This window comes from Leptosomus discolor, chromosome Z, assembly GCF_034619465.1.
Source record: "Leptosomus discolor isolate bLepDis1 chromosome Z, bLepDis1.hap2, whole genome shotgun sequence".
Taxonomy (NCBI): domain Eukaryota; kingdom Metazoa; phylum Chordata; class Aves; order Leptosomiformes; family Leptosomidae; genus Leptosomus; species Leptosomus discolor.
The window spans coordinates 58,171,438-58,198,350 of record NC_141419.1 but is presented as its reverse complement, the minus strand read 5'-3'; the positions used below and the strand labels follow the sequence as shown (position 1 = coordinate 58,198,350).

Genomic DNA, 26,913 nt, shown 5'->3' with positions numbered 1-26,913 from the left:
GGAGGTTTGTGTTGCAACACACACATAAGCCCCAAGCTACTCTCCTACCCATTAGCCCCCCTGATTTCTGGGCTTCAGGGAACTTGCTCATTTCAGACAGATTTCCTTCCATTCCATTCACCTTCTACTGGTTGCATTGAAATTTCATCTTGTTTATCAGTTGGACATCTCTGTTTCCAGGGTTTTTGCTTACTTGTTTCATGCTTGTCGGTCCTCACTTGGATTCACCATTTTGCTGCTCAATAGTATCCACAAATTTCGTTAATGTCTTATTTTCTTTTTTCTAGATCTCCAATCAAAATCAGACCCAAATAAGACATCTGACATTTTTCCACACTTCTTCTATGCACTATTTATCATAATGCTTTGTTTGATGACTTCTAGTGCAACAGTATGTCCATTTAAGTGTGGCAGAATATTAAATGCTTATGTTTATGCTACAAACGCACCAAATTTGCTAACACTTGTTTTACAAACCCATGTTGCATACTGAATACAGCTGCTGTGCCCTTAAAACTGTAAATTCATGATAATCATAAAAACTATTTAGGCCTGTATTTACTGTTCTTTTTAAATTTTACATATTTTAATATGCACCATAGTCTGTTGTATACATGGTATTAATAAACTACACAAGTATGTACAGCCTCTAGAAATATAAATGATGCAGTATTATACTCCTGAATCTGCCAGTTCTTAATGTGCCTCTGCTGTAAGCTAGTTTTGGCAACCAGCAGTTTTAGAACCAAAAAACATGTTATACCCTTCTATGCATACACTGATGGAGGATCTGTCCCATCAAGCAGAGAAGCTGTGGGAGGAGATGAGCAGACTATACAACATCAGGGATGCTGAAAATGAGATGGACCGGATCCCCTCCAAGACACTGCAGCTACAGGAACTCCCACTGCACCGAGGAGACGCAGGCAGAGCTGTCAGGCTGGGCATGGAGATGCCAAATCTGGGGAGGCCTGCGAGTTTGTGAGTTTCGGCACCAGGAGGACAGTTCCTCCTTGCAGTTCTGACCTACAGAGCAGATTCTGCCCTAACAGCAGGCAAAGACAGGGAGCTCTGCCCAATGAAGCCTCCAAGCTGGCTGTGCCTGCGTCCTGTGGCAGTGCGAGCAGGGACGGGGCAAGGCACAGTGGTGGGAAACTTTCTGCTGTGGGGACAGAGACACCTCTGCCAGGCCGACCTGTCACCTGGCAATGTTCGCTGCTTGCCAGGGGCTTGGATCCTGGAAACCATGGGGAGGCTATTACTGAGGCTGGTAGTAGTTTGGTCCTCAGACTATTACCCTCAGCTGCTCTTCCATATGAGAGCCACAGATATGGCCAGGGGAGACCAGCAGCATATCAAGTATGACAACATGGCTTGGAGTATGATGGCCAGGGCCTGGGGACCAGGTGGTGCCTCCTTCATCTTGCTGGTGAAGCAGAAGGACTCGAAGAGGAGTAGACAGACTCTGCAGACAAACAAGTGGTTGTGCAGCTTGTGTCAAAAGCTAGGGCTCAGCTGTTACATCCATAGGACCTTCTCTGAGGATCGAGAACTGCTGCACAGGCGGGTCTGGACCCACCTGACACTATGTGGGGTAAAAGTATCTTTGCCAACAGGCTGGTCAGTCTGCTAAGCGAAGACTTTGACTAGGAATGATGAGACAGAGAGGTGGTAAGCTACAATCGAGTAAGGAAGTGGTGGTCAGGGTTTGCAAGCAAAGCATGCAGGATGATGTGGATCATAGAGATATTTACGATCAATGAAACAGAGGTGAAGTGGGGCCACATCAAGTGTGTGCACATACGTGACACAGAAACACCACCTGGGTGTACTGGAAAGAGGTTAGGAAAGCCAAAGTCCACCTGGAGTTGAATCTGGTGAAGGATATGAGGACATCAAAAGGGAAGTCTTAAATCTGTACAGGTACACAAGCAGCGTAAGGAAGGCTAGGGGAAACGTGGGCCTGCTGATGAATGGGGTGAGGTACTTGGTGAAAGGATACAAAAAGGTCAAAGCACCTTCTTCACCTTGCTCTTTATGGGTAAGACCTGCTTTCTGGAATCCCAGGCCCCTGTAGACCAGCGCAAGAAAGACCTACTCTGAGTGAAGGAGGATCGGAGCAAGAAACCTTTAAACAATATGGACATAACACTTCCGTGGGACCTGATGAGATGCCACCATGAGTGTTGAGAGAGCTGGCCTTGTCATTGTGAGGCCACTCTCAAGTATGTTTAAAAGTTTCAAGCTGATGGGTAAGGTTCCAGAGAACTCAAGAAAGCAAATGGCAACCTTGTTTTCAAGGGCAAGAAGGAGGATCCAGGCAACTATAGACCTGTTAACCTCATCCTGATGCCTTCCAAAGTGGAGCAAATAAGCCTGGAAACTGTTTCCAAACACATGAAGAACAAGAAGGTGACTGGGAGTAGTCAGCATGGATTTAGGAAAGGGAAATCATGCAGACTGATGGAAACCCAGAGGCCAAAAGACACTGAGGCAGCTAGAAACACTGCTGACCACAGAGGAATTCGTCTGTTCCCCATCTTACCAGAGCAACAGAGATTCCACGACTTCACAGCGCTTCCTCAGAAGGGGAAATAAGAGCTCAACAAACAAAACAGAGAGAAATAAGTACTGAAATACTTATTTCTGTGTGACCAATAAGCAGTAAGAGAGATTCTGGAGAAAACACTAAGAATGCCTATAATGAAAATACATCCCAAATTTTTAGAACTCAGTGATCAACTTTTGCCTGCATGACATTATTCACTTTCATAATCAAAAAAAACAAACCAAACCAAACCAAAAACACACACACACACCCAAAACCATACCTTTGACGGCAAGTTCCACAATTAAGTTGGAACTATGCAAAAAAAGGCCCCATTCTCAAGGAAGGGAGATTTTTCATCATTGTCTTCTGCATCTTTTCTGAAAGAGACAGAAAAGAGTGTGATATTCAAACAATCATCATCACTGGTTTGCAAGGCAGCATGTAATAGACTACTTTCTGTTTTGTTCTTCATACCTCACCTCACTGAGCAGGGCTTCCTCTCAAGCTATTCACACAGATATCCAGATCCTTTGTCTCTCATGTCTGAACTGACATGCTGATTCTCACCAGCATTCGTTGAACTTCAGTTCTAGGTCATTTCACAATTTTAATATAGATTTAAAAGGATAGGGGTGTTCAGAGAAAGGTCTACATAAAACTGTACTACTGCCAGTGTACTTCAGTTACTTTAAATCGTGATACACTTGCTTCCTGCATGCCTGTTACAATGATAAACTACGTTTTTCATTATACTTTTGTCAGCAATACTGCATAAATAATGTTAACATATTGACTTCCTCCACCAAAGTGAGCTTTTTCCCCTCTCCTCCTTGGTTTATATACCATATATAAACATGTAAGGGCAGGGGGTGGCCGTGTAAAGAAAACCTAACAAAGGCACATTCTGATGATTAGGTAGAAAGTACTACATTCCAATTTAACTCACAGACAAGGTGAGTTTACAGTCTTCTCTTTTTAAACATACTTTAAAAAAACCCCTGTATTTACTCTTTCAAATACAATGTCAAAAGAAAGGAAGACTAATCTCAAATAATTCAGTTCTTTAGCATGCCTCATTTGTGATAAGAATAACTACAGTATGTAGAGGAAAAAAAGTCTATGAGCAGGTTTACAACAGAAGCATTGAAAGGAAACAATTAAGTGATTTATATCCGTATACACTCAGTATTCATACATGCAACGCCTAAAAATTTTCCAGCAAAATAATTTAGGATAAAATACACAATACTAACCTTGGAGGTTTTGTGGTTTTCTTTCCTCTTACTTTAATTTATAGCCATTTTTTTTTACATAAACATCTCAAACACAAAGCATTTGAAAGCAAACAGTACCTGCAGCTGTGAAAAGCTTCAGATTTACCAAAACATAACTGAGTCTTTCATACATGACCAAGAATTGTTCTTGCTTTTCCAAAAAATACTTTTACTATGGGATGCCTGGACAGCACTTTTTCCTAACCCTTTTGTTTCTGCCAGTTTAAATAATGGTATTATAAACTCAGTACGTGTTCACTACAGTCACCTCCAATATGAATTCTGATGTGACGTCCACTGAATAATGAGACCAACAAATGAGTCTGGCAGGCAGAAAGCCACTTCGGAGAAATGAGAAAGCTTTGCACTAATTGAAAATGTTAACATGAAATAAAGAGTGTTCTAATAGGCTCATTTGAATGCAAACTTCAAAAGAAGTATAAAATTTTGCATCAAGACTGCCCCAAAATCTACTTAGAAAATTCTGTTTCATAAATGAACCCATTGCAAGCACCACTCAATTTCTCACCCAATGTCATTGTTTCATCAATTTCTCATTCAATCTCATAAGAAGCATGACAATCAGCTCTGGGGACATCCTGCTCCTTGTGCTTTTACGGCTGTTACATAGGTACATAACCAGAAACCAAAATCCTATACATTCTACCTCACTTTAGCCCTGGACTTCTACTTCGGTAAGAAAAGTAATACTTGTGACACCTGACTTCCAGAACTTTTTTCATAAACGTTTACACAAGTCCAGAACAACATATATCAGTAATTCACAGTATTGTTCACTGTGAAACACAAGTTTAAGACCCCACATAAACTGAAGAATGCTACGTTTTAGAAAATGTACTTCTAGAGTGAGATGAACACCACTTTCCAAAAAGGCTGTATTCTAAGCAATTCAGACAGAAAAAGGAACAGAGAGTAGAAACATGAGAGAGATACTGGCTATGATATTTGTGATAGCCAAGGCAAAGCCATGACAACCAACAGCCTCTGTCAACTTGTGGATCCAGCTGTAGTTTTAGATCTATGACTTTCCTGAAATCTTAAGAATTACTGCCAAAAATTACTGATAAAAAACTAAAATTACACTTTGCCACAAAAAAGTAAACTTCAACCAAACAACTAAATTACTTTCAACTGCATTGTAAAGACGTCACTTACGCAGTGTTACCAAGTGTCATACTATAATTACCATTATGCCTTTTGCAGCTCTTCCGCTTAACAGAACACTGTATCTGAATAACCAGTTAACAAGAGCAGCAGCATATTTTTGCCATGACACCCCATGTACCTGGCATTGCACATGTTTATGCAACAGATGGTTGTTAGTAGAGATCCTGGTATTACACAGTTGCTATGTAGCTGTTGACAGGCTGGTTAAGGTAGGCAAGCCATTCCCACACAATTTTTTTATAGATAGGATCTTGCAAGACATACCTGTAAACATCTACCACATTCATGAAAGATGCCACGTCGGCTTGGACTGGGACGTGGCTTGATATTAACGTATCCACACTATACCCTCACTGATCACAAATCTATGAAAGCTATCTTCACCTACTGCTCTCCAAACAGCCACTTGCAGACAGAGAATACATGATGTTACTTAAGCACATCACTGTTTGGCTCCCTGGTGCAGAAGGAATGAAGGCCCACAATTTCCTTTTACTAACTACTGGAGCTGGAAAATGAAGGTGTGAAACTAAAAAAGGTCAGAGGGCACTCTACTTCCTTCTGCTGCGTTGCTGGAGCACGCAGCCAACAAAACTCACACGCCTCTTCCATTACCATTGAAAGCAGCAAATGCCCTCCTCATTGTTTATCAAAAAAAAGCGTCATTGTGATGCCCTGCGAAGATGACAACAGCATTCCTTTACTCCGTAGACAGGGAGATACGGAGCGTAAGGACCTCCCGCCCCCAGCGCTCTCTACAGAAAAGGCCATCCCTGCAGTTAAAGCCAAGGCAGGCAGTGAGGCACCCCAGGCGGGTTTCCCCCCGGTAAAGCTGCCGCCCAAGGCAGGCGATAAGGAGGGCCCCGGGGCACCCTGGAGAACGCCTACTCCCAGCCAGCCTTCCCAGGACCACGGGCCACCCGGCGCCCTCCGCCCGCCGCCACCGCAGGGCGCCACCGGCCGCTCCGCCGGTCCCCGTGCTGGGGAGCAGCGCTCGGGGACGCGCCCCCCGAGAGGCCCGGCCCCAGGGCGGCCCCTCACGGCAGTGGCCGAGGGGTTGCCCCGGCGAAGCGGGAGGCCCCTCACGGCCCCGACGAGGCGGGCGGCCCCTCCCGCACCCCCCCGGCTCGTCGGCGCCCCCGCGGCCCCTCCCCCCGCCGCCCCCCTCCCCAGGGCACGAGGCGGAACCAACCGTTGCGCGAGGCCAGGAGGAAAAGGGAGGGGCCGCAGTCACCGCCCCGCCCCGCCCCCCCCCCCCCCCCCCCCCCAGCAACCTCGGGCGCCACCTCGCCCTCTCGCACCGCGCGCGCGCGGCCGCCCGCCCGCCCGCCACAACGGCACCTTCCGTTTCCTGCCGCGCGTGCGCGCTGAGAGCACACGGGGGGGCGAGGCGGGGCGGGGCCTGTGAGGGGCGGAGCCAGCATGGGCCGGCATCCCCGTTGCCGTCCCATCCCGACCGTCCTCCGCCGTGAGGACCGGGCCGAGGGCTCCACCGGGCGGTCGGGCGCCGCCCGACACGGCGGAGGGCCTGTCGGCCCTGCGCGGCGGGAGTCTGTCGGGAAGCTGTTTGCCCGAGCTGCCTTTGAGCGCGCAGCAGTTTTTTCCCGGTGTCGGAGCTGGCTGGCGCAGCCCATTTCCGAGCACAAACGTTAGTCAGGATGAGACCTTCGCTCTCCTTCGTTTTTGTGGTGTCCTTTCGCAGTTACTGGCAAAACGCAAGCGCTGTGGGCAAGGCCTCTGCCTCGGTCTCCAGGCTCCTGTTAGGAGGATCTCGTTCCCTAACTATTGTACTGATGAGTCTTTGTAGTATGCAATTGTATGAACTTTCTTAATTGTATGAAATCGCATTAGCTTTCTTAGATACATATTTTACCTTGTATACTGCATAGTATGTTCATGTTCCACCTGAACACGAGGAGAAACTTTTTTCCTCTGAGGGTGGCAGAGCACTGGAACAGGCTGCCCAGGGAGGTTGTGGGGTCTCCTCTGCAGACATTCAAAACCCACCTGGATGCCTTCCTGTGTGACCTACTCTAGGTGCTCCTACTCTGGCAGGGGGTTGGGCTAGATGATCTCCAGGGGTCCCTTACAACCCCTAACATTTTGTGATTCTGTGATAATCACAAGTGGGCGTAACTGAAAGGGAGTAGCTCACTGCAAAGAGTAGAAGGATGGGCCTCACCTTGAAGATAAGGACCTTTTGTTTCTTGGAACCTTAAAGCCGTCCATGAAGAAGAAAGTATACCCCTGGACTGCCAACATAATGCCACCATCCCAGTCCCTCCAATACCTCTGTGAAACCCCCTCATTATCAGGCATCACAGACAAGTAACTGTTGCAAGACCAGCTCCAGGGACACCTAGATCAAGAAAGAAACAGATTGATGATGGCACCAGAGAATTATAGTTGTTTTTTAAAATAGTAGTATGTGTGTTAAGTAGCGAGTGGTCAAATCATGTTGTATCAACACTTGAAAGGTATAAGAACCATGTGTAAAACTGCATTCGATGTACCCTGGTTTGAATTGGGCACCCCATGCACATGAATAATAACTCCTGTAATTCTGTTCTTCGCATCCTAATCTCTCTCCTGGGTCAGCACAGGCCAGTTGCAAAATTTTCATGACACTTGGGTCCCCTGCTGTGCTGTGCCCCTTCCATGTCCATGGAAGCCAATCTTTGTTTTTAAAAGATAATTCTGACCCGCGAGGGATTAGCAGTGGCTAAAGGCCAGACAGCTTGTAACGGACAGCATTTTCAGTGTTCCCAGCTGGGAATCGTGCCTTGAGCACCCATTACTGATGCACATACATGATCTCTTGGCTACCTAAAGGTATCCCCATCTGTCTAAGTGGCATGGTTCCCACTGTAAATTGATGGGTTCTTGCCCTGCAGCATTTTTCCTACACAATGATGGATTAAATGGGTGAAGAGTAATATAGTGATCACCACCAATACAGAAAACTTCTTTATTACTGATAACATTCTTCCTAGATATGCTTATTCTGAAAAGAGAGTGCCCAAAAAGTCAGTTTAATGTTTAGGTGGATTTCAAGCTTTTGTTGAGACGTTTGGACCTTGTCCTGTTTTATTTTTCAGTGTCCACAGTCTTTTGATATACAGGGCAATAGCTAAGCTAAAGTAGCCTGACCTGAAAATACATATTCTTAGCAGGAACTGGAGGTTGTCAGGGAGGAGCGTGAAGCACGTTCCAGGTAAAACAGGAGATAGTACTTCCTCAAGAACGACCTACATATGTCCCTAGGAGCAGCTAACAGTGAAAATAATAGACATATTAATTGGACTCTTAAAAAAGGTGGGGAAAAGAATCACTGGCAAGGTTGTTGCAATAAAAAGCAGCCTGTGCCTCTATTTCATGACAAATTTCATGTACATGTTTATGCCTATGTGTAAAAGACATAATAAGCTGTGATTATTATCTTCACTGATTTGAAGAATAAATATAGACGGATTAAAAAAACAAAACAAAAAAACCCAAACAAAAAACAAACAACAACTAAAAAATAAACAAACAAGGAGTGGAAAGGAAACCAAGGACTTGGGAAATAGAATGGAAAGATAAACAAAGAGGGATAGTGTGATCGGTGAAGGTTTATTGTAGAATGTGAAATAATCAGTCAATAATGCCATCTTCTAGTCAAATACCAGGTTTCTGTGTTTCTGTAGTGGTACACTGATAATGGCCAGTCATTAACTCTGTAGACTTGTCAGACATTGTATTTTACTCTTTTCTACTCATGGATGTGCAGAGTAAACACAGGTTGTGGAACAAGGGCATAAGTCTATTCTGGCTCAAGTCATCAGCACAGTAGTTCCTATTTTGCCAGAGTATCAAATCCAAATAGATAGATAATGAGTCTTTGTGGTGAACTCCATTCTGAAGGAAAAAACATTCCTAGAGGAAATACTAACTTTGCATAATTATGGACTTTACATAAAGCCCAATATGGATGTATTACACAAAGACTATTAAAAATCTGCAAAATTAGAAAAATACGCACATTCTTCAGTACTGAATATTGCACAATAGCGTAGGATTCCTCTTGGAGTTTCTGATGTCTGTGTTGTGTTGTTGTTGCTCTTTATAAATGACTGCAGAAGCCACCAGCTGTCATCATATAAATTTTATTGGCACTCTGTAAATATTAAATCAGCATGCTAAAATCAAGCCATGTGCAGTAACAGCTGATGCTCTGTTGTGGAGAGCACATGCAAAAGAGAGAGGTATGCACTGTGACTCCGGTGATTCTTACTGCTTACAGTGGTAAGAAGTCTCTTGCTTCATGAGACTGTTTTCCAGGAGTTGTTTTGAGCCCAATTGTGCCCCTTGATCGATGTGCAGAAGGGATGCTGTCTGTGCACAGATGTCTTCTGGGTTGAGAAATCATCCTTTCCAACAGTACTCATCTTCCTGGGTTCTGCTAAATTGTGCAGTTTTTTACTGACAGTTCTGCAGCACTGTTGCTTTGCTCACTTCCTTGCAAACCTTGCTGATGTATGTAGGACACACTAGTTAACTCTAGAATGGGAGCAAAATTCTTCATGTCATCAAGATCCGTGTTGTGAAGATGGAGGTCTGTGTTAATGACATGCTGTGCTGAAACAAAACCTGTCCTGGACCAGAAGTTTTGTCAGTCACAGTGTCACATACTGAGGATGACACAGTAAATGTTGAAGTAAAGGCAAATGTGTCTCAGGCTCTATTTTTCTCTCTGACCTAATCCCCAGAAAAATCAAAGGCAAGATATGTTTTCTGATCTGTCTGCCTCAGTAGTAGGTGTGATGAAATCTACTAATGCTCCATCCCAGATAGGTTACATGGGGGCTAAGGTAGACCAGACAGTAGTCTAATTTAGGGAGCTAGTTTTTGTCCAAGGCACTTCAGTGGTGCGAGGAGCTCTGCTCAGATAATGTCCAGCTGCAGGTCTCCTAGCATTAGCTCTTCTGATGCCTCTCTCCCTCTGGGAATTGCTGTCTGAAGTCCAGGAAAGGCAACAGACAGCTTAAATGCTTCCGTACCTATTGCAGCATGAGGTGAGTTTGAGCCAGCCTCAGCAGAGGGTCAAGCTGAGATGCTGCCTTGTTCAGAAACGCAGCTTAGGTACATGCCTGCTCTGTTTGAACACCTTGACTGCAGGGTACAGCTGCCAGCAGAACATCAGACTTAATGGCTGGTGATAGCAACACCCTAAACCAGCAAAGCGGAAGTACCTCAGAAAAGGCCTTGGAGAAACATAAGGCTAACCCTGACTTTTCTTACTAGTTTTAGCTTTTGGTTCATTTTTTGTTTTTCAAGTTGGAAGTGCATTTTGCTGGTGTCATGAAGCATGAGGAACTGTAAACAGGATAATTTCGTTTTCAGTGTGAACAATTAACATTTTTATCAATATTCTCGCAGCGTGCCAACTACAGAGCCTTCTCATCCACATTCTTTCTCATCTGAGCAGAGGGACTGTGGTCATCTGCCAGGGAGAGATTTCAGGGGATCTGAAGTTGATGACTGGCTACTAGATATTCAAGGAGTTAGGTTTAGCAAAACTGCAAATGCAAAATATTTATAATTCACTATCAATGTTTCTTGTTTCCACTGGCAAGCTGCGTAATGGAGGAGGACCTGAGGTAGGCTCAACCCCACACCTCTTCACATGCACCATCCTGTACCAAGCACACACTCCCAGACTCATCCCAGACATGATGTGCTTATGCAGCTGTACAGACTGGCAGGGAGCTTTTTGCTGGGTAAGGGAATCTCATCATCTTGCTCTTGCAGCAAGGAGCTAGTACATTTAGGAGAAAATACCGCAAGAGATTTCACCACCTGTCAGTAAAACATACTAAAGCTTGTTAGCTGGCAGCCGTGAGGTTAGCGGTGAATAAATGGTGAACAAAGTACCAAGCACAGCATGAAGTACTGAGTGCAACTTCACAGACTTTTCCCTGGAATGTATGATTGTGCAGAATTTGATAAGCATTTGATGTAACTCGAGTGTTTGATGCAATTCACAGGCATTAAAGCTGGTTGCATAAAATCCTTATTTAAGAGACTAACCTGTACCAAAGATTTGTTTTGCTTAAGCAAATAGAATAAACAGCACTGCAATTATTTTCAAGGTAAAGCACATTCATTTGGAAGAGGGGCAGTAGGTCAAATAAAATGGCAAAAATGTACAACTCCACTTGGAATTGAGCTGAAATTTCAGAGAGCTCTGCAACTGTAATTCAGTCTTGCTTGGTAAGATGGGTTTGCTCACGGAGTGCTCTGAAATAGAGGAGATCACATTAACAGCACTTGCATTGTAAGCATAATTACACTAGAAAAGCTTTCATTACAGAAAGCACGCAACCTCTGAATGGACTCAGCCAAGTTAAAGTCGTGCAGGTTCACTGCTATAATGGCATTACTGAAAGCATCCATATAATGATATGGATCACACCCTTCACCTTTCTGACCCACATCATTATACCCGTAGGGGCCATCATAGTTGTGCTGAGAGAGCAAAACTCTGTTAGCCCCTAGGCACAATTTACTCCTAATACAGAATTTTTAAAGTCTGAGAAATCTGATCCAATTAACACATTCTTGATTTTGCAGAATACTGTGCTAATTACATGCATCCAGTCATTTCTGGGTTAATTAAACATTCATCTAAAAAACCTACAGCTCTAATCTAATTAGCAATTACTACAGCTGTCATTACGTCTTTTCACCTACTTTTAAGCTGTGCAAATTCACACTAAGAATCTGGTCCTGCAAACTCCTTACATGAATAGCTTTCTTTGATTGCAGTAATGCTTCAGCACTCAGAGGTAGCTAGAAAATTAGGCTGAATACTTTGCAATCCACAATATAACTTCATCATTGTGTGCAAAAGTCACAGTTTAGTAGTCACTCATGTCAAAATTACAAGACTGGAAGATTTTTCTTTTTAATTGACTTGTGATCTTACTGAGATTGTGTGTAGGCCCTACCTTCAAGTGGTTCTCTGCACCAAACATAAAATGTACTTGCATTTCAGAAAAAAAAAGAAAATGCAGACACTCTTAAATATTCACACATCTTTAAAACATCAGTGGTTAGAAGCCTCAGAAGATTTAGCTTTTTCAGATTAAAAAATAAAGTTGGGGAAAAAGAGAAAAAAGTTGGGAACTTTGATGCTTTGTGTGCTTTTCTTCCTTAGGCTTGATTAAAAATGAACACTAATAGTCACACACAATAACTTAAAAAGTTTTGGTAAGGTTCTGGGGTTTAAACCTCACAGTAACTCAGGGAGTTGTTTCTTGGCTTTTCCACTTCTATACAGCATGCTTTAACAAAGCACCAGTCATTAGGGCTGACTCTGCAATTGGACATGCCCAGCGAGGAGGAGTCTCTACTGAAAAAAGTATGAGCCATAAGGCATTACTTTATTCTCTGTAGCTATATGGTTGCTAACTGATGCTACTGCGCCTGTTAGAAAAGCGTTTCTTTCTTTGGTCATAAGCTGAGCCCCTTCATGCTCAGTGCAGCCTAGCATGTGAAGGTAAATTTCTGAATCTGGGCCTAGCTCATTGCACTAGCATCCTGAGAATATCAATCAGCATTATAAAGCTAGAATAAAAATTAAGTTAAAATAAGCATTTTCTTTATTGCATTCAATACAGGGATGATAAGACCTTGACAGCTTATTACTTGGAATGACATCATATGTCATGCCACAACATACAAACATCCATACACAGTTAGCATAAAAGGATAGAGAGAAGGCTTTGTTCAGTTTCAGTACACAATTTTTATTATCTAAAAACAGGTTTATATATAATGAAAGATAACTAAACTTCAGTTTGCTCGCTGCAAGTGACCTGCAGAACCAAACATCTGTTGCAGCAGTTCAGATCCAGTATCAGAATATCGTTCAGATAAAATTTTCAGTAAATATTAACACATGGGCCTTGCACTCCAAAGCCATGCTAGACATATTTTTTTGACAGGATGTGAAGGCACTTCTGATCACAGTGCAGTTCAAATGCAAGGAATCATTTACCCAACCCTTGAACTGACCAGCTATATCAATACTGATTTCCAATACCCCAAGAGAGAGCTGTGGATAGTTTAACAACAGGGGCCCAGGTCAGAGAGTTTGGCAACAGCAGTGGACCAGATTCCCAGAGGACTGAAGGAGCTGGGTTAGAAATAGGCTGAAGTCTAGTTGCTGGAAGCTGATCGCTGTCTGGTGTGCCAGGTCTTCAAGGCAAATCCAGGGAGAAGCAGCTGGAGAGAGCAGAGAAGCAAGCAGTTCAGCTAACAGCCACTGGTTCTGTATTGGCTAACACTAGAATCAAACCTTTCCTAGCAGAGTTTTCTCGGTTGATCTTATAAAGCTATACAGGTACTGCTGTGCTAATAAAATACTTCTGTGGATTTTCTTGTCACACATATGCCTTTTCTGATTTAGTTTAGGTGTTGAGAACATCACTTAATCTTGGAGTCACTGACAATGTTAAAATTCATCAGACTGGAAAATGTGCATAGTCTTTCCACAGTGAATTTAAACAAATATTAATAATAATAATAATAACAATCCATTCATTTGTGATGTTTTCTGTGGGAGTACACAATTTTTAATACTTTTTTCTACTTCCGCTATGTAACACTTTCAGTAAAAAAGATGTGCAGAGCAAATGCAGGCATGTAGAAAGAGAGTAAGTGGTTTCTATGGCAAAGCAGCCTTTGCAACCACTATCTAAGTGTGTAAATTGTGAGGTATATTCATCTTCACTGCGAACTGAACTCCAGCTCGAAGCAGAATGACCTTAACTAGTCACAGCTTTCTGTCATCTGCCTTATGTCCATTTATATTTTACACTCTCCAGCCACTATCTTGATGTAAAAGCAGACCTGTTTTTGTGAGGAAGGTAATAAAGCCTCATCTATGTGGCCCGTACAGCTATACTGCAGGCCCTGCAAGCAAAGGTGATGTAAAACAGCCAATACATTAGGTTTTTGCACAGATAAATCATGCTAGTTCTTCAGCTGTTGTTTGCTAGTATCCTAGAAACAGTGATAGAAAGGATGGAAAATTTTTTAAAGGTTTCCCTTGTTAAAGTAAGAACTCGACACATAAACCCGGTAATCTCATCTCTATTTCTTTAACAGCTGCAAGCAAACATTTGTTACGCTTTAGGTAAAGTTATTGTTGAAGCAGAGAAGCAGTTCAAGTAGAAAGTCTACATCTTAAATATTTTTGTGTACCAGTATGATGAAAGCTTTAGTTTTTTTTCACTGGCAAATTCTTGTGATCAAGGAGTTAAGAGGTTAATTGTGTTCATGTACATTTGCATTCAAGTCTGACAGTAGAGATCCAATGGCAGGGTCTTTAATCTTCTGAGTCTCACATTTACACTCTTCTACAATCATGACTTCTTTGACCACTGGGACAGAACTGGTGCAGTTCAGATCCAGGCGCTTCATGAAGAACTTGCTGGGCAAGCAATGTGAGCAGAAGGTATAAAGACGATCTTCTGGACCAGGAACATGAAAGGAACTGCATTTTCCAAAACACAGATTATTCTGTACCATCACCTTCTCACAGCTCTCATGAGTAACACCCTGAAACAGAAAGCAGTTTGAAGTTTCTGGTGTGTAAATAGCCCATTGACTTCGCTAGAATGCATGAAGGCAAAAAAAACCCTCCCCAGAACACTGTTCGTTGTTTTTTTTTTTCTCAGAACATTTACTTTAAACATGTTTATTTTTTATGTCAAGCAATGCTTAAAGCAGGTTTGAGGTTTTAAAAGCAAACTTTAGAGCTCCTAAGGGCAATTCTTAGATTGAACAGTAAAAGCAAAATCTGCTTCCCCCGGAGCCTTTGTGAGCTGATGGGGGAAAATCCAACAGGTGGGTTTGTCATAACTACCTTTTAGTTGCTCTTTGCATTCTGCATTTCTGACATGGTTAAGCGGTCTTACCCACTTAGCAGGACTTACCATTTTGGCCCAACATTCTTGTATATAAACCACAAGCTAGACTCAACTGTAAACTTGAATATTTTTCTCCACATGGAAGAGACATAATGTTCTGTAGCAGGTTTTTTTAATTATTAAAATCTTAAAAGTGCAATGGAAGAGGTGCAATCTCTTGGTTTGCAAGAATAAGAATAACAATTCATTGTATCAAGAGAGCCTATGTGAACTCCCAAGCTGTAAAAACCTAGACTGAAGTTAGCACTTTTATGTTGGCATAGTTGCAGCCATCTTGGAGAAAGCTTGCCATGTTACATGGCACAAAAAGTAAAACGATACAAGTTTCTAGGCCACATCTATATTTACATATGTCTGCCAGTGAAATAAATTTAGTGAGGGATGTGAAAAAACACTGAGAATAGATGTTGCCTTACAAGGAATACAGCACTTTTTTCTGTACTATTTACTTGTCTTGATGATACAATGACAGAATGGCTTCATCTGTGCGTGGGACAGTTTACCAGTTCTCCAGCATTCTTAGCACAGAATTGGATGTATGCTTGTCTTCTAATTAATACAGCAGAAAGGAATCCTTGCTTAGCTGTAAGAAGACAATCAGCTTCTCCTGTAAATACTTGCCTATGACTCTTTGTATATACACATATGTGTATATGTATGTACATTTATATATATAGGTAATTCATGTATACAAGCTGTTTAGATGTATATTCATTGAATAGATAATTACTCACCAGTGCCCTGCTTGCTTAGGCTGCTTCAGAACGTCTTTCATAAAGAGAATAAGTAACACTCTGAAAATTGAATGTGTGGCTTTCCAGTGCTGCAATTTAGCAGTTTGCCTCATCAGACTAAGGATTTTTCGGCCTTTTTCAGTGATGTTTTTCAGCCGCTTGTTGTGTGTGAGTTTTCTGAAGCAGCCCTGTGACTTAGCAAATGAAATAATGTGTCTTTAGGTGCTGATTACAAGAGGCAGGGGCAAGGACAGGTTTATTGGTCTTGGACACCTGTTCTTACCTGGGAAAAAGGCAGGGTTCTGCAGTTTTCTTGGTGCATTTCATTGGTCTTGATTGGCAGGACAACTTCTTCAGACGCTGAATTCTTCTTTAGCATGAAGTGGTCCCAAAATTTCTTGGCATCTTTTCTATAGGGAGATTCAACCTCCCTTTTGCTGGAATAGTGGGATGGAGAGAAGTTTTCCACAGGAGAGCTCTCTCTGGGTGCTTCCCATGTTCTCAGGTCTTGGTCTGCATGGCGTTCTGCATTGGGAAGGATGAATCTGGACATTTTTTTCTTCTCTTGCTTCTCACTTTCAGATGCCGTCTGTGGAATTGCTACAAAAAAGCTTGGTTCTCCCAGGGTCTCCTCAACACCTGCTGGGTTTTCACCTACCAGCTCCCGAAAACTCTGACTGTCAAGCAGATTTTTGTCCAGATAGAAAAGGTGCTGAAATGGCCTTCTGCTTTTCCTTTGTGGTGAATCTCCCTGTGGCTCTGTGGCTCCAAGACATGAGAGCACTAACAGCTGAAGGAGAAGGAGCGACATGATCATGTAAAGTGCAACCCTGCAGACGTGCTGCTATTTGCAGTGAACATAGTGTGCTAGCTTTATATGAGAGCCTGGTGTCAGCTTGTGGGTACTGTCTGTGTGCAGAGGAGGGGAAGGCTCAGAGGAGACCCTGGTGTGGCTAATTGCATTCATTTACTGTAGATTACAATTATGATAGGGAAGTTTGTGCTAATGAAACTCTGCTTTCAATCTGGATTATGTGTATTAGAAGTTCCTATCTAAAATCAAACCCAGGATGGTGTAGGGGACAGAAGGAGTCAATAGGAGGAAATGTCTGGATAAGCTGTCTAGTTTAGGCCTAGGAATTAAGGAAACATTTGAGGTTGTGTATTAGCATCTTCAGTGTGGTCTTCGTTGTTTATTTTGACTTTCCATTCCACAAAGCCAGAGACTGTCAAAACAGAGAGTGTTATTTCATGACAACAGGAAAAGGCAAGCTGATGGAAGTTTGCTAAAACATAAAGCTGGATCTGAAGACGTCAAATCAGCCCATGTTTTCAAAAGTCAGTCTTATTTTGGTCTTTCAGATTTGGGATACAACCCAAAGCCTGCAGCAGCACCACTGCAAACTGGCAGACTGGTGCTCATACACCCAGAGGGATTTGGCAGAGAGCATTAGCCCTTGCTTCACCTCCTTCACAGCAGGTTTGCAGTTGCTGGAGTGCAGACATATCACTAGGCCAGAATAAAAGGTCCCAGGGTGAAGAAACTGCACCCCACATTCTCAAAGATTACTAACACTGCTACATTCTGTTCAGACACCAGAGCCACTACAGGCATCCTATGAAGCTGGTAAACAAACTGAGGATTTAAGCAAAACATGTTAGAACTGATATATTTTATGATTCTAGACATCAGTGTCTCGACAGAAATATCTGAAGACTACTGGACCCTAAACTGGAGGTTTCTTTTGCAAAATTATGCTATGCCACATGTAAGAAAAAATAATCTGATAGAATGTCTTACAGAGGAAAGTTTTGAGAGAAGGAAAATATTTTCAGTAGACATTGCAAACGTTGATCCTAATTTGAAAATACTAACGGAAATTCTGTTTCAGATAATTTGCCACTTAGGTACTCTAAAACCTACACGCTCCTGTTTCTACCAGTTTGTAGCTAATACGTTCATTATTCTTGAAAACTTAGGTGGTCTGTACTAGATGTATGGAGTTATTTGACTTTCATTGGTGGGGACTTAGTTTATTGCCTGATAATCAAAGTAAACTAATTGGCTAGCAACATCCTTGTGAGGCACTGACTTATAACTTTAGCTCAAAGTTAGTGGAGATCTGGAGGTTTTCCATAGTGCATAATTCACTTGAGTTAAAATTTGTTCTAACTTTGAGGTCCATCAAAAATGGGGTTCACACACCAACCTTAGAGTATATTTGTGCTTTGACCTCGATGGGATGATCTCCTTGAGGGAAGCAGAGCCATCAAGCACAAGCTTTATTGCTCTGTAATTTCAGCTGAAAACATGTAATTCTGTCACTGGTTTTGTGTGTTCCTGAAGTCTCAGGTGTGTCCTGGGAGGGTGGATTCTCCCACAGTTGTCAGGAGTGAAATAATAGAAAATATTGGCATCTGCAACAACATCGGCTGTAAGGTGTGCATGCAAAAAGTCTTTGCATCATATTTACACAATTATGTGCAGCATTAGGGTGGGGCAACAATGAGCCAAGAGGATTAATTTGATGGCAGATAATTAAGTAAGGGCAATTTGACACGTCCTGTCTTTATTGGCCAACAAGTTGAACTGAAGCGATTGACCTTTGTAACTGAAATTCCTTGTATCTGGTGCATGTTGGTAGTAGTCATTCAAAATTATTCAGCAAAGAAAAGAACATTTTGAGTTTTCCTTCTTTTTTTCTTCTTTCTTTTAGTTTCTCAGAGAGTTACAAGACTGGGCCAGTACTCAAACCTATGTATTATGTTGTATTATATTAAGATAGAAGGGTCTGACACATTCTGCAATGTCTTTCAAACCCAAGATTTGACTGATGCAACATATATTTTTGCAGCTCTGCTTCAGAATTTAAAAATCTAAAGCTAACTAAAAGAATTTAAAGATTATTCCGTCTGGATTATAGCAGCACAACAGAAGTGTTCTTTCTGTTTGCTTTTATCTGTTTCAGCTATTTTTCACTTCCTTTGCCAGGAAGTGCCTTTTCTCGAAGTCTAGACTGGTGGTATACCAGCTCTTTCTGTTTAAAAGTTCCAGCTCTGGTCTTGATCCTGTAACATCTGTATTTAACTTTATCCATATAAGCAAAATTGCATTAAATTGCTCACATGTATGTTTACAGAATTGAAAACTAAGTGCCTGAAAGGCCCGATTTGCCTCCCTTCAAAGCCTGCTTAAAAATATCCCACCACCTTCAAGGTAAAAGAAGAAAAGGCTTTTAAGTCTCAGTTTAATTTTACAGCAATCTGCCCTGAAAGAAAAAACATATGTGTATGTGTGCAGGTGTATTCTGCTCTTCTGATGTGGCTAAGGCATGGTTTGGTGCCCAGATAGCATCTTAGTTTCTGCCAGAGGGTTCTCTTTGTAGCAAGAATATGAGCAAAATCATTTTATCAGTGCTGTTTACAGAGGGTTCTTTCTGCTGTTCTTCACAAAGAATAAATCAAGTTGCAAGCAGGAAATATGGTGCAAATGATTTAAGGATGGCTCTATCAATGCACAGATAAAAATTAAATAAATGGTGATACTGGAATGGTTGGGCTGCCTAGACAATTCTAGCTGAACTAAACTGGTCTGGGTTATTGGTACAGTGCAAATATTAACAAGGAATGTATAAAACCCTTAGTATTAGCATATATGTATCGATGTTAATCTGCTAATGTTACATTTGCAGTGCAATGGCACGGAAAAAAAGCTGTTCAAGATCAGGATCCATTCATGTTACATACCATTCTATCCTGCAACATATAGCAAGAAAAAAAGGCTTGCCTTAGAGGGCTTCAGGTGTAAAAGCACAAAATATTTGCAGAAGGGTGGCAAAGAAGACTGAAGCAAAGCAGTGTCAGCAAGTCACTCCACAAGCCACTCCATGACCCAGAGGCAGAAAACAGAGTTCTTTTCTCCTCTAGGTCAAGGCAGTTCTAGTTGCTGGGTTTTCTTGGATGGTTTTACCTAAGGTCTGCTGAGAGCCAAAAGCAGCATGCCAGCTCTGGTTCTGCTAGGCCAATCTAATACTGTTCCTTCATGCCTATGATAGTAAGCTGTGGCTGCTTTCCAAGAGACAAAGTTGTTAAGAAATGGGACCTGGCACATCTGGGCACAATTTGTTCTATATTCACACATTGTCTGAATATGTTTTGGAGTCAGCTACCTGCATAACTGTGCACAGGTAGGAGGTCTATCCTCAGCCTCTCAGCTCAGCCAGGAGTGTCCTGCATTACAGGAAGGCATCCAAGTGAAGACAGTGAGTTTGGAGAATCATCCTGGTGTTAAAAATAGTAAGTATTTTAAGTCTCTTTGTGGTGACTTCAACTGCATAGACTAATAATTGACAACAGAGATTGGACTGGGCACCTAATCATTATGTTCCAAATACACTAATCTCAGATTTCTACAAAAAGCAATGCTTTCTCTTTTATAAAAACTTGTTTTCCTGCCTGATTACCCTTTCATGTAAGCATAGCATATGTTTTCACTGTATTTTGGTTCTTAAATCTTGTGGCTAAATGCAGCAGTGTCTTTCAACCAGGCTTTGATTTGCTTCCATAGTAGCAATTTATTTGGGACATTCTGTTCTCACTAGAAATAGTCACCATGAATGTTTGCCCATCCTTTTAAAACTGCCAGGTCTATAGTTGACAAGTGCTATGCAAATGCAAAGTGATATTATTCACTTGTTTCAGAGCTGGAGTTTATTCAGTCATTATGGACATAAACTGAGTAATTAGTTACACTGCCAGTTGAAGCCTAAAAATAATTCTTAGGCAGTGCTTGAATTACTTGCCTTCTGTTGAGCTAAATAGTCTCATCATAGCATAATTGAGGATTAAATCATTAAAATAGATTTTATATATTACAGCCCAATTCAATATCCTATCATTTTCAAAACACATCCTATGTAGACAAACTGGTATCTAGATACGTCTTTTACAGAACCCACATGAAGGCCTCAGAACTAATGAATTGGCACTGTACAGTTTATTCTCCAATTATTGTACTTATCAAAGAAAGCCATCTGTGGTCTTTGTTTTACTGAATTTCAGGGAAACAGATCACATACAGGCCTCACAGGAAAGTTATAATTATGAAGACAAAAGGCTTTTTGCAAGGTATGATATGAAAAAACAGACAATAAATCTGTTTAGTTTTGTATCTTCAACCTTAGATACTGTACATCATGAAGTCCCCCTCCCTTCCTATTCAGTTTCAAGTCCTCTGTTGTATTGTTTCTCTCTTCACTCTTTTATACCTTACTGTTCACCTTTCTTTGTTTCTTTTCTCTGTGCTGTAGCAATAGACCTGAGAACAGTCTTAAGATATGAACTGCTGCCAAAATGTAGATGTGCACACAAAAATGTTTGCATGTCCAGCAGGGCTAGGATAAGTGTCCTTTCGTGTGTATTGGCCCATGTTCTCGTGGCTGTAGGTACATACATGTGTTGCAATGGATGGTTTTCTATCTGTTATAATTCTCAGGCAGGTAGATTTTAGATGGGTGTCCACCTCCTGAAGCATCTCCTGAATGGTACTGGAACATATGTACTGCCTAATTGAAAGTGTACCCAATTCCAAATGCAGCCTGAGGAACTGTGTTTGGTATATGCTTGATTATTTCAGATTGTTAAGCTGTGGGACAGTGAGCCAGGAGAGAATGACTCTGGGCAAAAAGACATTTCATTCTTCAGGAAGACACATCTTTCTTAGATTGCTGTGAATTGTTTGAGAGACCAGTGTTTATTCGCTGAAGAGTTTGACAACAGCAAGAAAGTGTAACATAATCCAAGGAAGAAGATGCAGATAAGTTTTCTTTTATTAAAGTAAAAATATATTTAGACTTATCTGAAAATTTCATCTGTATGAATAAAATTATATTTTTTTGCTTACTGTGCTTATATCCAGTACTTCAGATACCAGATTCCTTTTCATTAGGACTACTTCTGACTGAAAACAATACATTATCTCAACACCTCAACACTACAAAAAATAAACAAAGAAACCCTATTGTGCTCTTGTCTTCTAACCTTATACTGCTTGTGTACTGATGTAGAGGATGGTAGTTAAGCAACGGAATTAGGGTAACAGAGTTCTCCATATTACAAGTAGCATAGCTTCTTAAAGGGCGATAAGAGAGGAGAACTGGTATCTGCATCTCTTCCATGAAGATGACTGAGGTTACTGAGGGACAATGACTTGTTTTTCACATTCTCCTTTAAATCAAGAATTATATTAAAATTCAGTTTTATGGACTGACAGTCTTTCTTGAATTCATTCTTCCTCTTGTATATCCGCTTGCCAATCTGTGACTTTTCTTAAATTTACTTCTCAAAATAAACAGCGTTTTCTTTTTTAAAAATGGTTTCTCATAATACAAATATCCTTATAGTATTAATTCAGGAATAAGCTCATGCAGAAGAAGCAGCAGAATTCAGAAATTGCATAAACAGTAGATATATTGTGCTTAACTATAAGTGCATTTCTACTATGCCCAACACTATAGTTTTTGTCACTAGAAAAGAAGCCTTTGTGAGATTATGAAACTGAAGAAACACATATTCACCAAAATATGTTTCAGTTTTGTATTAACACACACTACAGAGTTAAACATAACAATATATGTAGGTTCTGAATACAAAAGTTAAAATAGCACCAGTCTTGTGATGTAGATAATGTAGAATCACAGTATTAACTGAATTATATATATAATTCTCTCAAAGCTATTTTTATAATTTTAGAATGAGTGAATAAAGACTTGAAGGCATTCAGTAAGTTTCACTGTGTACAAAAGAGATATGGAAAACTTTTCTGATTTTTTTTGGATTAAAGACTTGATCTCCATTAAATTAATAACAACACAAATGTTTTAGAATATTTTCGATTGGAAGAATGCTCCTGTGGCTAGTTGCCTATCCATTTTTTTCATAACCATTGTCTTTGAGTCAACTATGTCTCTGTAAAATTTGTTTGAAATTGATCAATAGATTTAGAAGATACTTGACAGGGAGAGAAGGTGGTTAAAAGCAACATGCACACCAAGAGCTCACCTTGCCCATCCCTTTACAGAAACCTAGGCTAACTGCTGGGTTCTTTTCACTGAGCTGTTGTGTCTTGGTTCTGTTCTATTAAAAGGTATATGGATATTTCTGGTGAAATCTGTTTAACCAGAAAGTGTGGCATCCATGGGTGGACACCAGAATTTGCATGCTCCTTGTTCTTACTTTAAACTTCTTGAAATTTGCCTGCTGATGCTGATCCTCTGAATACTCAGAGTCTAATTCAAAAGTACTGAAACTAGAAAAATTCCCAACAACTTCTCAGGATTTTAGGCCCTTGCTTTTCTAAACCTCTTTGAGACAACAGCTTCTTATAGCTTCATAAAAACTGGTTTATTTGTGCTTTCCCTGATTTGAGTATGTCATGTTCTTCCAACTCCGGTATTCTAATAAAAGCTGCAAAGAAATACTTCATTTTTAAGGACAGAAAAATTAAAATTTTTGAATAAATGTTTGAAACAGTTCTTTGTAGTGAAAAACAATTCAGCAGCCTTTCGGGGCAGAAGCATCCCTGCACTGCAATATAAGAATTTTTGCTTCATTAGTGTATTGTGTTAGACCTAATGAAACCAGTAAACGCATACAGCTTGCACAACTAACAGTCTATTGTGTACTGCAATCTTCATACTCTTTAATCCCTTTGAAGTAGTTCAAATGAAATACAGAAGAAGAAAATTCTTCCCTCTTCTCACAAAAGCAAACCTCTGAGATCACTGTTGTCTCAGACTAGGCGAGTCATTTATCAGTTACTGATCAAGTAACAAGCACCTTGGTCAAAATTCCCTCTGTGTTGATGTCATTCATTTATAGAATAACTAGGAGAGGTATTTAAATAATCTTGACAGGCTTTATCAAGATAGCACCAATAAACTCAGCAGTTTTTATAGAAAGAAGGCTCTAAAGAAATAAAATTTTATGTTTATGTCTAACAAAGCACTCTCAGTCAATTTTCCCTGGAGTTCCAGAACACAACAGCAAGACATCCCGAGAGCGCTTTTTTAGATCTTGAATTTTTTTGCAGTGAAAACTATCAGAAATAAAAACAAGTCTATATGGGTAATCAGGAGTACTTGGTTTGGGGAATTCTTGAAACAATTATGACCTATCTATGTTGTTCTAGAAAATTTCTTAAGCAAAAGTGGTAGTGTCTAGCAGAAGTGTCTACAAGCTTGGCATAAAGATTACCATTAAAAAAAAAAAAAAAGAAATCCTGGAAATAGTATTGTCTCTGTCTGTTGACAGCAACAATGATGGTGATGAGGTTCTGTTCACAGTATTTTTCCTCTAATTTTGGAATGCACTCATGCATATCTGTCCTTTCAGAAAGGTTCTCCCCTATATACAAAGGCTGTCCACCTACTCACATGCATGTTCATCTGACATGTCACAGATAAGGAGGAAGGATAAATAACCCATGCATGCCAAAGGCAAGGAGGAGGGATAAATGATCCCTGAAACAGTGTCCCCCAGGCAGAGAGGAAAGGTGATTCTGCTCCATTTGTCCCTCACAGGACTGAGAAACTGCTGTGAGGATCCCCAGAAGGACATTTTGCACCTCTGGTACAAATAGTGTACAAATGCAATGAATCCAGAGGCAGGCCGAATACACGAGATGATAGGGGACAAGGGGAGAATCAACTGCTGGCAGCAGGCAGGCAGATGGGAGGGATGAGAGTTCCCAAAGTACAGGGCAAATTCACTCAGTGCCAGACCAACTGTCACACACTCATCATGGGCAGAGGGAGGGTATGAGAGTAGCATTAATTATTTTTTTTTAGGAAGCTTATGACTTATTTCTTTTTTTAGTTTTAAGGCTGGCATTAAGAAGGTCCTAAAGCAAGATTTTTGACTGGTCAAATATAAGTTTGCTATGATGTTACAAAATGGTAACACTGCAACTCAACTGCATGTATTTAAAATAATTTAAAATTAAGTCATGGGCAGATGTTTTTTCCTATTAAATGCTGACTTTTAAGCCTTTCTCAGAACTAAATCAGGATTTTTAATTATTATTTTTAAAAACCTCAAATCCCTAATAGGGACTTAGATTAGTACTTTTCAAAAGCCATAGCTGCTTTAGTAACAAAATATGTCTAACAATTACATTGGTTTATACACACATATAAATCCTATTCATGTTCATGTATCACTGAATATCCCAAGATAATATTCTAGGATTAAGATTCAGTATTATTTTTTTTGTGTAAATCATCCTTTGATATAGTAGTAGGTTTACAGTGGTCTCCTTATTTAATTACACTAAAAATTACAGCACCGTCCTGCAACTCCTAAAAACATTGAACAATTTTGGTTAGGAATGTGAAACAATATGCAGCTCTGTGTGAGCAGATCCATAAGGATCTGAAGCTGGCCTTGGGAGGTAGAAAAAGAAATACAAGGCTTTGCTCCTGTTGGTACTCTGTCACTAAATCCTGCTGTCAGTGTTTTCCTAAGACACTGTACCAGGGCATCCACCAAAGAAGCCCCAGTCTACTGACATAATGTCCCTCCCCTCATCACCCAAGAGGACCTTTGTTTTAGCCAGCAGTCTGCCCTCATTTCTACCCCAGTCTTCCTCTGTTTTGTGACTGCAGGGTAAAACTGCAGGTTTTATTGTAAACAAATTAAAGCAACAGCCAATTCTCAACCCCTCCTTTAGTGTGAAGCAGATCAACTGATATGATACTTTCTTAAAAAAAAAAAAAAAAAAAAAAAAAAGTATTTTTACACAGAAATGTGATTAAAGCCTTCAGGCCTAGCTCTTTGGTGTAAAAATACATACAAGTGACAGGTCTGAGAGAAGGGGTTGGGGAGAGTTCAAAACTTTAACCTGGACTTAATCTTTGTGTCTGACCTCTACTCCTTGGTTAGAGTCCAATGCATCTGCACTTCTGGCAAGATATAAAATAAGACTTTCTGATAATTAGGACAGCTTTCTAACTGCACACCCTCACATGTCTGCAGATAAATAAAACTGAAACTATATGAATGTCCACATGCTTTCACAACAATCCTTCATTCTTTACAGCTTTCTTGAACATACATAGCTATTCCGTTTGACCTTCCTGCAGTCAGTTGCTTGCCATTTTCCTCGCTTCTGCACCAATACACAATTTCTTCCTCGCTTTGGAAAGTGGTAGGAGCCTCTTCTCCAGTTTATGTAGGTTACAGGTTCTCCTCCATTCCACTCCCAGTGTCCAGGATTGGCTTGGTCATTTAAGCCTGTATGAAATCGACAAGATCAAATCAGTGATGTTTATCATCTCTGGAGCCTGATGCCAACAGAAGCATGTTGTTAGGTCCCTTGGATAAAAAATGCATACAATATTGTGCTGAGAGAAAAAACCCATCTGGAAGAATACGAGTAAAATACAGTTTAATATTTCATAAGGCCATATGAAACATGGTTAGTGCCACGTGAATAAGGGAAAATACACTTTTTCGCATCACTGCCTATTTAAAGTGTTTTTTCTCTTTCCATCTGTTGCATATCTATCACCTCCCAGGTTTCTCTTTTGATACTTAAGTTGCCAAGCAGAATGATGTAGTCAAGTATGGGCAGCCTGAGATGCCTTCACATTCTTTCTGAAAATAAAACCCTGCAGGTCTTTGTAGACCTTGTTTACACTGTTGAAATTAACAGTTGCAAAATAAGGTTGTGTTAATTAACAGGAATTAAAACACATCTTTTCTCATAGCCTCTAAGTTACTAAGACCACCATGGGTGGCATATTTTCAGACATGGCCTGTCTTCTTAGCTAGAAGAGATCAACCTCAGGAAATTGACACAATGGTCTTGTAGTCTTTATTCTTATCAGAGGAGTTTATTTCTCTCAGATTAGCGCGATCATGATACCATTAAACATGATCCCAAACTAACTGTAGTTTTTAAAGTTAATTTAGTATAGCTAGTAAATCCATCCCAGAAAATTACTAGAAGCTGAAAATCGCAGTTCACAACTGGAAAAAAGGAACCTAAATTGTGGACAGTATAGCAGAAACAAGAAGGGTTAGAAGAAAGCAATAGCACTAGTCCATGAGCTAAGACAATCATTCAGAAAAAGGAATCAGGAGGTACAGAGTTCTCTCCATTTCTCATTAAATGTAAATGTGCATAATAA

The 26,913-nt window shown here is 40.8% G+C and overlaps 3 protein-coding genes across 3 annotated transcripts in view; all 3 read right to left on the bottom strand.

The window, feature by feature from the left end:
• Window positions 1–6,229, bottom strand: part of ZDHHC21 (zDHHC palmitoyltransferase 21) — a 38,692-nt gene extending 32,463 nt beyond the window's left edge. Inside the window, exons 1-2 of the mRNA XM_086479697.1 lie at window positions 6,206–6,229; window positions 2,832–2,928 (exon numbers count right to left, since the gene is read on the bottom strand). The gene's annotated coding sequence lies outside the window, so the exon portion shown is untranslated. The remainder of the gene's footprint in view (window positions 1–2,831; window positions 2,929–6,205) is intronic.
• Window positions 6,230–14,325: 8,096 nt separating this feature from the next.
• CER1 (cerberus 1, DAN family BMP antagonist) lies at window positions 14,326–16,535 on the bottom strand. Its single transcript, XM_009960926.1, has 2 exons — window positions 16,008–16,535; window positions 14,326–14,619 (listed from the first exon to the last, which is right to left on the bottom strand). The coding sequence occupies exons 1-2, from the start codon at window positions 16,533–16,535 to the stop codon at window positions 14,326–14,328; spliced, it is 822 nt and encodes a 273-aa protein (XP_009959228.1).
• Window positions 16,536–25,814: 9,279 nt separating this feature from the next.
• The window catches only part of FREM1 (FRAS1 related extracellular matrix 1), a 62,307-nt gene continuing 61,208 nt past the window's right edge, over window positions 25,815–26,913 (bottom strand). The window contains exon 36 of the mRNA XM_009960927.2: window positions 25,815–26,014. Coding sequence (XP_009959229.1) covers window positions 25,815–26,014 — 200 coding nt within the window. The remainder of the gene's footprint in view (window positions 26,015–26,913) is intronic.